Genomic DNA, 13,716 nt, shown 5'->3' with positions numbered 1-13,716 from the left:
CTGTCACAAAAGCCATATCCAAGGCTTTAAAAAGAACATTGCCACTGCACCCTGGTGCGCTAAACAACAGTTCTTAAACAACAGGACAAGCCAGGAAAAAAAAGTGACAGAAATATAGTGCTTACCATTAACGACGACCTTGATAGTCCTGAAGTCAATTTCTCCCCTGGCCATGACACGAGCCTCACAGTTGTACGTGCCCTCATCTGTCTTCTTGATGCCGCGGATCTGCAGGTGGCCATTTTCCATGATCCTGAATCGCACTGGAACAGACACAACAGAGCACAAAAACTTTACCACATATGGTTTTCACGATTATTAAGATTATACTGGCACAGCCAAAGAGGGGGTGTCATTTTCTCAATGTGCTCCCTTATGGATAAAGGATCTACAGTATATTATGTTCTCTTTCATTATGTTCAAAGCTTTCTTTCCAAGTAAATGATATACTTTACTTTCCCTCCAAGGAGCCATAACAAGTTAACATTAGGAAAGAATTATTAGAAACTCCAAAAGTAGGAGCAGAATTGTTTGCAACAGTTGAAGACTATCTAAGAAAATCTAACTGAGAAGCCAAAAAGTGTCCCAGTGAAGTGTGAAATTAAGTATGATTATTTACTTGGATATAGAAAATCGGACTGAATTTGAAAAGCGAACTTTAAGTGCTCAGACAGGATGTCGGAGCCAGGTTAAAAAGTCCCAATTATCTATGGCAATCAAGCATGTGGCTGGAAGAACACAGAGAGCCCTGCATGACCACACCAGACGTATTTCTGCTGTGTTTTACATGATCATAGAGCTTGACAAACTGTTGCAACTCTAATTAAAGCAACCATAAACACAGAGGGACAGAGTGAGCTGTCTTAACTGGAACCAGGTGTTGTTTCTCACACGTATCTGGGGAAAAGTTTTGCAGCCTTCATTAAAAACCAAGGCCCCTGACCACATTTTATTTATAGGCTTAAGACAACCAACGGAGTCATCTTTGTTCTTTGTTCTCTGCACGTCTCAAATTGGACAACACACTAGTCAGAAATTTGTGATTGGCCAGTGTCTGCTTTAGACCTGAATTAAAAAGTGTGGATATTTGACATGTACCTTTGAAGCGTAACTTTCACAGGCCAGTTGAGGCTTTTGTCAGGAATACTTCAGTGCTGCTAGTTTAATTTCCATGCTGGTGAGAGTGTATGAGATTTCAATTTCTCTGCCTGTTTAAAACTGTGTAAACTAAAGAAAGTCTGTGCGCTATAAAATCACTTGCATGCATATAATTATGTAGAGAGTGCTAGACAGGATGTGGGCTTTGGATAATGAACATTTCATTCCCATCACTTCTGAGATTTGTGCACTTTATTGCACAGACGATTCCACCTCAGCTCACTGTCTGCCAGTCAGGAAGGGCCAGAAATTAGATTTACTGCGCCCGAAATACATTCTGCAAGCTACTTGTATGTCAGATTTCTGCTGCTTTTACATTGGAATACCTTAAACGAATCAACATACAGTATGAAGTAGTTAAAATAAGTTCCATCTCCACTGGCCACGACGTTCAAGTGATGCTTATAAAGCATCAATAACATAATAAGGACACATTCCAAATTATGAGTAATTTTACTACTGATCCTGATGACCTGTATTTATTTGGAAACACTTTGCTTGAATGAGCTCAAGAAAATATACAACATTGGATTGTGAACTGAAATATTCATGAAGTGAAAAGTGACATAATAGTTATAAAACGTATTTATAGTAACATCAAACCTACTTGTGGCATCTGAACAGACACATTATTTTTTTAACATTTTCTTACTCCATGCTCCACTGACACATATCACAATGACACATTCTGATGGGAGGTGTAACAATGAAACATGCAGTATAAGGTTGAAGCTTATGGTCGGGTCAACTGCTGCTCCAAGGAAAATTACATAAGCAGTTTTCAGTTTTCAGTGTTGGTTACAATTAGTGGTTTTTCCAGTGAAAAACACATTCCTTGACCACAGTCCAAGAATAAAGGCTGGCTTAGCACAACAGTGTGGTGACTGCAAGCTCTCCAGCGGTCACCGAGGGAGGGGTTACTCTAAGGTTAAAATAGGCCCACTCCAAGTGTAAAACAAAACCTGGTCTCTCGCCTCATCGCCACCTCAGCTCTCACACATTGGACTGTAAAGTTTTGACTTCTCTGAGGCAGAACCGCTCTGGACCAGAATGAAACTGCTGGCCGAAGTTGCCAGATGAAATCCATCACAAAAAACTGTAGATGAATATATTTACTACAGCATTTATGCCCCTACTCGTCTTCTTGGCAGACGCGGCCCACGCTGAGCAGTTTTTAATTTGTTCTTTTCATTGAGGACGGCAGATGTAGTCAGCTCGGTTTCACAGCAGTTACTCTGGTTTCCAAGGTTTATCGAGAGTCACAACAGCAAACACAATTTTATCAGAAACGTCCATAGAGACGTCTCGTTCCACTACTGCAGCACCACTCACTTCTGCTGTGTTTGCTTGTATGTTCAGACTGTTTGAGACCCTCACAGTTTCTCCACAACAAAGCTAAATACCTTAGTTCTGTGTCACGCTTCGTCGCTCCAAAGCGTGTTTACTGGCAGAGCAACAATTGTTTAGAACATAGGGATCAACAATGAAAAAAGGGATTATGATGCAGAGAAGTTTCTATGAATCTTTTGATGTTATTGTTTTCTCTTTTTTTTTCCTTTCTGCTGTGACAGTGACTCACCACTGGAAGCCATGATAGTGGCTGCAAATCGAAGCCGATTACAGCTTCATTCCTCTGGAAAGGAGCAACCTTTTTTCTCAACTTCCTTTCAAGCCGGAAGGCGAGGTGTTAAATGAAGGTGGTGTTTACCTTCGATATTACAGTGGGTAAACATGGCAAACTTATTATGAGGCGAGAACTACACCCCGCTGTGAAACAAAATACAGTTTTTTATTATTTCTAATATTATTGTTATTATATTAATAGCCCTCATAACTTGGCAGTTGAGAATTGTTCCGATTTGGCGCACATATACTGTAAATTACACCGTTAGCTTCTCTTTTCCCATCAAGTTTTTCTTTTGGTTATTATTTCAGCCTCCAGAGAGGTTCTCTCACTCTATTTGGGGAACTTAACATCCTCCTTCATGCATCATCTATGATTCATGGCTTTGTTTGTAGATGATGGGCAGGAGAAGGAGATGACGAAGAGTATAGCAAATTGATTTGAAAGCATGACTTGGCAGAAAGCACTGGCAGGAGGGTACAGTGACTGCTCGGGGAGTCGGGGGGGGATGAGAGGCGATGGAGGTGAGACACTAAGCACAGGCATTGGATGGTTTTTATGAGGACTGGCTCACCATCTTTGGCAGATTGAATCTTGGAGCCTTTGTGCTTCCAAATGATGGTGGGTGATGGCGAGCTGACCACATCGCAGACTATGTCGGCATCGTCGCCTTCGTTGAACTCCTGTGGGCTCGGGGCGCTCTGGAAAGTGATCCTCTCTGTAAGGAAATGTGACACACACAGATATTACACAATACACACGTCTAAAAAACATCTTATTGTACTAACTGACACTTCTGAGGTGAAAACTCTCATGTGGTATATTTATATTGGACAAAAAAAAAAAAATTCTATAGTTGATTAGCAGCGTAATGAGGTGCCATATGGTTGAGCTTCTGCTTTTCTGATAAAAGTTTTGTTGGTTTACTTCATATATTCACAGATGGTGTACGAAGGTAAAGGCAATTCAAAGACTCTTGGTCCGTACTGACACAGACAACAGCAATGTGTAAAAGGATTCACATCGCCCTTACTCATTTTAATGGGACCACTCTGGGGTGCCAAAGCCCTTTGCATTTCTTTTTAACACAGAGCTGTGTTTTTTTTTCTCTTTTTTTAAAGGATGCGTTAATGAATTATTCAAAGATTTTACTGCGGGGACTAAATTGTCTTGGAAGGCACAGCAAAACTTCATATGTCATCTGCTCTATACATTCACAGCCTTTCTGTATATTTTGCCTTAAACAGTATATGAACAATTCTGGGATCACCGTCTTAAAAGCCAAATTGGAAACAATTGCAAGAAATTACATTATATTCTCCAAAATGGTTTCGCATTCGAATGGATTCAAATGGAAATGAATTACTTCCTGGATTATAGTGACTGGAAAAAACATTGCCCGTGGACATAATCCAGGTAGCAATTATGTTTCCATTTGAATTTATATGACAAAACCATGTAGTAGAACACAAATACCGTTTCTAGAAGACCGTGTGGGATTTGCAGAAAGTGTTATGTTCTTGTTCCATGAAAGAACTACACATAACAACACATCCAGATACCTCACACGTACACCCAACCAAGTGGGGCATGACAAACTGTGTGCCTACATGCATCAGACATCAGACCTGAGTTTGCCTGTTTGACCTTACTGACCCCTGCTGCCATCTGTGGACAGTTCCAGGCCCACCTACTATTTTAAACTGGTTCACACTGGCTATGCTGTACTTATTTGTTTTCTGCTCTGTATTTTTCCCTCTTTGTTGATATTGTGTGTGGACGCTTTGACACAAATTAACAGATAAATAATGTTGTTTCTGAGTTTGAGCAGCAAAACAGAAGGGAATAGGATGTTTCCTGTTTCTTTTTCCACTAACAATTCTCTCTCTACATACTGCACACACATACAGTATAAGGCATAATATAGAATAGGCATAATGTGATATAATGAAAAGATTTCAGCCTGTATTTATGGAGAGATATGTACAGTACTAGTAGGAGTTGACACCAAGCAGCAGCTGCCACACTTAAATGATGAAGCCAATTTAATCGAACAGAACCTACAAATGAAACTCCTCTCTGTCTTTGCTCAAATGCTGTATTGTACCTTATTAAATAATATAAAAATCTTCTTTCCCTGGTGAAGAAGTTTTGAATTCTATGTCTAATTTTGCTTTTTCTTTGTCTTGTTACCAGTTTTGAAAACTGTTTCTATTAAGGTAGGGAATGTTGCGAGGTAGATTTGCATTGAGTGGCAGGTTGAGCGGGCTACCACTCTGAGCCTCTGAGGCTGTTGCTCGCTCGTCTGACCCCGGCTGCATCCAGCCGTGTCCACCTTTGCCTCAATTTGAATGTATGGCTTCAAACAAAAGACAAATGAAATGGTTGGGAGCAGTCTACCGAAATTTCATGTAAAGTTAAACAGTGACTTAAAAACCTTCAGGAGTTCTTATTATTGTGTATGAAGTCCATGGTTTGGCATTGAGAATACGTTTTTCTACAGATTTGAGTACAACTTACGGAAGATCTCCACTTGGACCGTGGCCTGGGCCTCCTTGTCCGCGCTCTTTGCCACACACTTGTAGATACCGGCGCTGCCCACATTCGCGTGGTAGATGGTGAGGGTCGATAAGCTTTCATCACTGCGGCTCACAAAAATGTCTTGTCGGTTGGGGAGGATCTTCTCACCACTGGGAGCATACCAGTCTATGTCTTTAACATCTCCCACCACTGAAAAGTAGAAAATAAGACAAGATTGAAATAAGGAAGACCAAACACAACAACTGCAGTAAACTGAATACTGCTATTTCTTGGACTGAATCCAACCCCCAACATTTTTACAATTTGGATGTTGTTTACACTAAATCATAAGAATTACTTCAAGACATTTAAGCATGTCTCTATTCTGTCTTGTCATGATAATCTGTCAGTGAAGTCGGTATTACTTCCACTCGTATATAAAAAGGGAAAATCTGCTCTTCATAAATCAAGAATTCTTGGTGAAAATATCTTGGACACATTAATGTTAAATCAAATCCCATCATCCTTAAGTAGATGCATTTTCAAGATCAGACCAAATATGTTAGCAAAAACATAAAAAAGATTTGTAATTGTAAATAATTTCTATTTGCTCAGCTGGATGTAGGAGGAGGCTGTTTTCACTAAAAGAAATATCAAACAGCGTTTCCACATAAGTCATTCATTATAATGAAAAGTGCTGACAAGTTCTTTGTTTGGTTGAAACACATTAATGCCTTTGCACGTCAAAAGGAACATAAAGGATTAAAAATGTATTTTGACATTCTTATCAAATATAGAAAACTAGACGTCACAATCTTTCACGGAACAAAATCATTTAAATCTTTTTTTTATATAATGTCAAGACTTCATATTATACATGCATGTCATTGAACTCTGGTTCAATGGGTTGAACTTCACAAAGGGTTTTTTCTGCAAGCAGCAACAGAATCAAGTTAATACTGTGTCAGTATTTAGTCAAACTATAGAAAACAAGCAGCATCATTAATGACTTCTGATGGTCAATAATTTATTTATTTATTTAATTTCCTAGCTGAGGCTTTGGCTCATCCACCTCTAATAATGGAGCTGATCTGACTTTTGCAGGCAATGCTGATTTGTTTTTTGTTTTTTCTTAAATCAGTAATCTAAAAAAAAAAGATAGCTAGTGTGTCAGCTGTCTCCACTATTCCCCACCCTCGCTTTACTGCTGCTCTTTCATTGGATATCACTCATCTCCTGTCTCTGACTTGTCTCCAGTGCACTGTGGCTGAAAGCACAGCATTTTTTTTTTTTGCCTATGAGAAAATCAAATGCATTCGAAAAGTCACAAAGTCAAGGACATTTGACAATAAGGTCATGACATGTTTTGGATTTGGTTGAACTACATGAACTGTGCTGTGGGCTGATTCTATGCCGACTTGATAGTTTTTGTCACGGATCAGTGTCAGGCTTATTGTGTCAGAGGCAGACCTCGCTTTCAACAGTTTCCATTTATTTCTTAGGTGAAAAGACATAAAAAAAGAGAACTTATACAAGGTCACTGACTCTTGTAAGAGATAGTGATACAGATTTTTTTTTTATCATCCTTTTTTCAAAACCAATTGAGATAAAGTAAACTATTAATTTACAGACTATCTAGCCAGACTCTTTTAACTGTTGACCTCAGACTTACATAATTTAATTCGTACAGATTGCTCCATGTCAGGCAGCTGACTTACCTAATGTCAATACCACCTGGATTTCAGACAAGCTGTTATCTGCACATGTGTAGTACATTCCACATTGAAAACAGAAGGAAAGTACAAGACCTCTTGCTCATTATCTCTTCAGACTGCACCTCTCTCCCACATCCCCAAGCCCTCTTCCCTACCTGACTGTGATCTCAGAATAAAGTGCTATCCTTTTTTTAGCACCGTCTTGTCTCTTCACACTTTAATTCTAATAGGATATATTCACATGTAGAGCAGCCTCATTATTTAGACTGTCTCATGTCATTTTATGACATGAGATGATCCTCTCAGTTAACACTGCTATACTTACTGTAACTGTATACACATGAGGTGCCATGTTCATCACACTGTACATCTCTTACCTTCACAGAGGAAAAACTTGGACTCTCCTACGCTGATCTCTCCTCGCGTTGGAGTGATTTGCACTTGGATGGTGGCTGGGTGAAGAGAAGAAGACAGGACAACATATATGTTAGTCTCTGGTTCCATCAAGACAAACAGCGACACAGGGGAAAAGCACAATAGGCTAAGGCTCAAAATCAAATTGCTTTGCCTGCTCAAAAGAGCAACCATTTTTCATGCATACCCTCCATGAATGAAACCCTGTGATGAAATCTTTATGCTCAGTAGAGTGCAACATCTCCGTGTGCGGATGGGTTATGAGTCTACATTTTCCACTAGGACCTTGTTGAACTGACAGGTTGTTTTGAGGCTTCCTTCTTCAGAGTATATTGGACAGAGAAAGCACAGCAAACAGTGCAGTTGTTTACATTAGGATGGTGTTATGATAGGGAGATTATAGCAGAGGTATTGAGTTCTGATTGTTGGCCATCTTGTTTGTCAAGACACAGCTATAGTGCATGTTTTTTTCTTTTTTCATATACCGGCCCTCCCTCTCATCCCCCAAGTTGTTGAGCAAGGTTATAGTGCAGGGCTGGATATTGAGTCATTTGCATTATCACAAAGAACTGAGATAATGGCATCCTTGGCCTTGTGATTCACTCATAAGACGCTATACCTCTTGCCACACAGACACACAGAGGCGCACACACACACTTCAAAGTGTTGGCTGTTAATGAATCATGCACCTGCGACCCTGTGACAATCAACTGTCTGACACTTTCCAAAGTCAAAGCATTAGTAGGCATCTCGTGACAGCAATAAGCCAAGTGAAAAACATGAAGGCACCGTGCAGACAGACAGAAACTGCGGCAAATTATCTGACTATCAAAAAAAGGATAAGTATTTTGCTTTGTATTTTTAATTAGTTTGTGGTAAATTGATCTCCGTTCCCCTGCAGGAATATTAAGTATATTCAGTAACACTATCTGAGGATTTATTTTTTCACTCTGTGTTTACAAAAACCACCTGACTGAGTCGTCGCAGGGTGCTCTCGTACTCGTTTTCCCCCTCCCCGCCTCTCTGGCAGAAGATTTAGAAGGCATAATGCCAGAAATCAAAGCATATCCCTTTCCTTAGACTCCAATGCACTTAATTTCTCAGCATCAGTGAAAGGTAGGCCTATAGTCACAAAGATGATACTTAAAGAGCAGAGAAAACACCTGCCGTTTGTTCTTCCCTGCATGCTAACAAATAGAAATCAAAAACTATTGCATACTGCATGAAAAGTGTCAAAATGTGAAATAATTTTCAAAGACTAATCAGGAAATCTTCACTTGCATGTGTGCATCAGAATGACAAGAGATGTGATGATATTTGAAAGTGAAACACTTTAATGTAAGGCTCCTATCTTCAGTGGGGTGTGGAATGGGAGTGAAGCACAGGCTGTGAAGCAGAAAACACCACTGAATCGTGATCCGGAGCTTGACAGAGAAATCCCACTGAGCCTTCAGCATGTCGCCACTTCACACAAATGAGCAAGTCAGTCTCTGCCCAGTTCTCACCGGGAAATTCATGGGAATGATTTGCAAGGACTTTGCAAGGATTTGCAAAGACAGGTAGCCAATTATTGTCATAGCACAATGAGCGATTCGTTCTTCATAATGCAACAATCTCAGTTCTAGAAACACACGGGTGAGTAAGAGGAGACAGTGGCAGGCACACAGCAGTGGCCCTCATAGCTCTTTTTTTTATCCTTACACACATGTGAAAAGCCATCATCATCATACTGTGAGGATGAACCCAGGCCAACATATCAGGTTGAGGATTCAAAACTGAAAAAAATGTGCACAATATGCTTTTGTGTTTAGACCAACAAAAACGGTACAAACACAAAATGGAACGTATTGTTGTTCCAGCAATAAGCCACCATCAGCCGCAGCCTGCCTTGTTTGGTATTGTGTAAACAAGCAAAGCCGGTGCAGTGCAGGGTCGTCCTAACAGCAGTACATCAGGATCTGTGCGTGAGGGGCCGGTGAGAGAAGACACAACTATGATTACAGGTTGCTTGTCAGGAATATGTGAAAATAAATTAAGCACTTGGACATGCAACACATCCTGTAATTTTCCTGGTCAACAACTGGTCTCAAATATTGATTTCATTACACTATTCAAGGAGAGAATAATATCTCCCATATGGCTAAGTCAAGAAGTCATGCAAATATTGATTTGCAGTAAAACACTGCATGAGAGCCCCAGCCTTTGTTCCAGGCTCGCATGCAGCCTGTAGAGGTGAGACGAACCACTGCCCACAGTCTGTTTGCTTCTACAGGCTGGAGGTAGAGACAAAGAAAACAACATATCCATTTCCTTCCCTCATCTGGTAAGATCACAGATACAATGCAAACCCCGGCCATGCCTCCTAACACTGAGACAACTGGCCCCAAATCCACTGATCATATCGGCAACACTAAAGACAACAAAGACGGGTTCAAGCGGTGTGGGAAAGATAGCTATTCCCAAAAGCCATTTTCTCAGTGTATGTCTCTAAATGGCCACTTGCACAGTGTCTCCATGATGAAGTGGTTGTTGAGTATCATTTGTCAAGCCAAAGTGTGACTTTGTGTCTCTGTCCAGAGTGTATTGCAACTAATGAAATGAAAGTGTAAAAAGTCTTTCAATTACTGAATGAAACCAAAAGAACACGATCAGTTTCAAATATCACTCTTTACTTCTTTACAACTTAAAATGTCAGTCATAAATACTGCACCTTGTCCCAGATATTTTATTATAACAGACCATTATAAAATTAGAGCTAAGAAGCCGTGATATATTGTCCTGTCTTTTTACCTAACCCAAACCACTGTATGCTGCTATAGAAGACCAAACTTAAAGAGGTACTAAGCAGGATTTACCTTAATTAAAAAGCACCAGAGTAATTGTGATGCACATGGCCAGGCGGAGGGTAAGCAAAACAGAGGAAAAACGACCAGACTTACGTAGTTCCTCTTTAAATGAACATAAAAAGAAGCGAAAGTAAAAGCATCCTTTTCACACAAAAAACAAGAAAGTTGTAAAGAGGGCAAGAGTAGTGTTTAAAAGAGAAAATAATATAGGGTAAATTACACTCAGAAGGAGGCTTCAAAATCACAGCTATCACAATGTAATTTCCCTAATGCCAGACAGTAATTGTGAATCTGGCGTTTGCACTCAGTGTAATGACACAACAAAGCCAATTTGGTCCAGCCATTAACATGAAGGTAAAAACGGATGTGTTAAACATTTACGGAACTTGTATTCCTCACCAGATGTATTCAGTAAAAGCACATTTGCCAGGAAATGTAACATTCAGGCTCTTTTTTTTTGTAAATGTGGCACAGCGGAACTGGAAAGGTGTTTTCATCAAGAGGAGGGGGCAACTTTAAGAGGGTGCTCCTTCCCTGGGAGGCATTGTCACCGTCCATGCCCCCTGAAACACAAGGCAACGCCGTGTTCACAGTGATCTGACCCACTGAGGCTCATAAAGGGAGAGGTCTGCTCTTGGCAGAATGAAGAGTCCTGCTCCATTCTTCCTGACTGCCAGACAGCACTTCGGATGTGAATGCATTCTTTGAATATATAAATGGGGGTGGCCAAGGTAAACTGCTGTGTTATGCAGCTTTTTCATAAAGTGATATGTTACTTGCTGTCAAGACTGTCTCACGAAATGGTTGTGGTTCACGATAATAATAAAACTGGATGAAATAGAGGTTCAATCTTATTTAATAACAGACTGATACAATATACAGTTTCATTTCATTAAAAAAGTTATATAGTGATATTGCATTGTATGCTCTGATGTGTATGATTTGGATGGACATGTGCTGATGCCTTAAAATGTTGTATTTTAAATCATACATCATGTATTGTAAGCTAAAACGTCCAAAAACAGCAGTCTGATCCTTCCAAGCACTCAAATTAAAATAGACTTGACCTAGAATATGTGAGTGAAAAGGTAAATGAGGAAGTCCAGAAGCAGAGGAGTGCGGGGAGGGGGGGGGGGGGGGGGGGGTGTAGATTCACAGAACGGATAGAAAGAAGTGCTTGTCATAGTGAAGAGAGAGCTTAGATAAAGGATGAAGCTATCTGTGCCCTGATGTGCTCACTCATGACACCAATCTAATATCTAGCCACTAAGCCTGCCCCTCACTTTCAGTCCTCTCCTAAGACTCATAACCCTCCCTGTCTACTCTCAAGAGTCCTTCTTCACTCTTCATACTCTGCTTAGACACCTCACATCACCCTGCACTTACACAAACAGCATCTCCACTATCATTAAGATCAGTGTAGAGAAGGCGGCATGTGGGGGTATTACGGAAAGAAAACTCTGTAAATCTAGACTTTGGGAGGAAAAAGCCCGCTGGATATTTTTCAGAATTACATCCTTTGTTGTCATATGCATGGTTGCATGCTTTCATTTATATCATAATTGGCACAACATTGATCTATGCAAAACATAATACCCTTTTCCCTTCAGTAATGTTGGTCTGTGCCTCTCAACTATGATTTGTGTTCTTTCAAGAATAACGTTTTCTTAATAAAAGGCAGAGCTGCAGACAGGAGATTTGACTCGAGTCTGCTTTAAGTCATGAAAATGAGAACTTGAGACTACTTGAACTTTCTCCAAAAGATTTCAAAGCGATGATAAAGAGTTTGTGAAACTAATATGCAGCAGAACTACTTTACCAGGTTATTAAATCTTGACCAGTTGGGACCATACGCCAGACCTCACAATTCAGGCTGTGAGCTATAGTCATTACTTCAGGACCCTGACATGGAATAATCTCAGCCATTAGCTACAGTATGTAGATGTATGTCTAGTCTTAGCTGTCTGTTGTAATACATTTTGAGAGCTGAGTCTCTGTAGCTACTTCAGCAACTGGCTTTAATATTCTTCTTACATTACACACTACGGTAAAAACATTTGTGTGGTCAAAGCTGCAACATGAGCGGCATATTTTAAACCAGATTGTTGGAAACTTCCTTTAAAGCACATCTGTACTCCAGTGTGAATGGGAGAAGCCCTGAATAAATAGAAACAAATCTGGCACAGAAACAAGTGAACAGGGTGATCTGAGCTCTGAGCTGAAGTGAATGCTGTGATAATATTAGAGGATGAAAACTTAACAGACACTGATGTCAGACAGCAAGAGACAGCATTAACATAATCCCCAAAGGGTGCTATTAACACACAGTCAGCTAACATGGCGGCAAAGTAAGGCTAGGCTAGAACCATAGACTGTAAAAAGAATGGACGTAGCGTCCGTGACGTCACCCATTGGTTTTGGGGAGTCGTTTTTGTGACTCAAATATTGCGGCCTGAACAGCGCCGTGTTGGATTGGCCGGCCGAGAACTCGCCCACTGGCCTCGAAGCAGCCTGTCTCCGGACCGCTCCGGACCTGTCACTCAACGTCTCTGCGCCCTAATTGGCCAGAGTTTTAACCTAATAACAGTAAAACGGTAGAGTTAAAAAAATATTCACCCTCCTCAGAGTGTGTGCGGGGGTAGAAACTATCGACTGAGACCAAAAAACGTCATGACACCAGGCTTTGATCTTGTTTATTGAGGCTGTAAAGTCGGCGATTTTAACATGGGGGTCTATGGAGAATGCTGCTTTCTGACACCAGCCCCCAGAGGAAGAAGAGGGGATTGCAGTTTTTTGAACGCGGAAGTGAGCTTCACTTCTCAGAACGACAACTGCCCCCTTGGCTAGAACTAGCTAGGATAACTAGCTAACTATGGTGACTCAGACTGAAGACGCCCTGGGAAAATCTGGGTGTTCTGGTTCACCCACTGAGTTTTAACTCATGCTGCTGCAAATATTTCTGTCTGCACAGCAGCTGTGCTTCTGACAAATACTTGTATAAATAAAGTTCCAATCTGCTGCTCTTTTCCTGGAGACTTTCACTGCCATGTCCCTTGTATTTCCAGCTTTTCAGGACAGCACAACAGTATAACTAGAGATGACAGGTTCCACCATCAAACCTTAGTGCAGCCTGTTCTGTCTTTTTTGGGGTTAGTAAAAAAAACAACAAAAAAAACAGACAGGTTGTTCCCTGAAACCATCCACAGAGGCAATTAGAGGCCACAGCAACCAAGACACCGAAAGCTATTTCACTACATCCACATAGAAGACGGTTTCCAACAGTTACCTTTCTCCTCACAGCAACTGTTTGCTCATTAATATCTCCTTATAAACCCAGTCTCCTAAAAAGTATCCTGAAAACGACATAAATAACTCAGCAGCAGCAAATACACCAAAAAAAAGAGAGAAAGCCTCATAAATTACGTTTTCTATCAGTGTA

At 40.5% G+C, this 13,716-nt stretch overlaps 1 protein-coding gene across 8 annotated transcripts in view; it reads right to left on the bottom strand.

Moving 5' to 3' along the window:
* Positions 1–13,716, bottom strand: part of ncam1a (neural cell adhesion molecule 1a) — a 242,817-nt gene that overhangs the window by 72,868 nt on the left and 156,233 nt on the right. For all 8 annotated transcript variants that reach the window (XM_085798386.1, XM_085798380.1, XM_085798382.1 and 5 more), the window contains exons 2-5: positions 7,395–7,469; positions 5,303–5,512; positions 3,357–3,500; positions 126–263 (exon numbers count right to left, since the gene is read on the bottom strand). In XM_085798386.1, coding sequence (XP_085654512.1) covers positions 126–263; positions 3,357–3,500; positions 5,303–5,512; positions 7,395–7,469 — 567 coding nt within the window. The remainder of the gene's footprint in view (positions 1–125; positions 264–3,356; positions 3,501–5,302; positions 5,513–7,394; positions 7,470–13,716) is intronic.

This window comes from Trachurus japonicus, chromosome 14, assembly GCF_045865225.1.
Source record: "Trachurus japonicus isolate A0001 chromosome 14, Traja_1.0".
NCBI lineage: Eukaryota > Metazoa > Chordata > Actinopteri > Carangiformes > Carangidae > Trachurus > Trachurus japonicus.
This window is presented reverse-complemented; position numbering and strand designations above follow the sequence as displayed.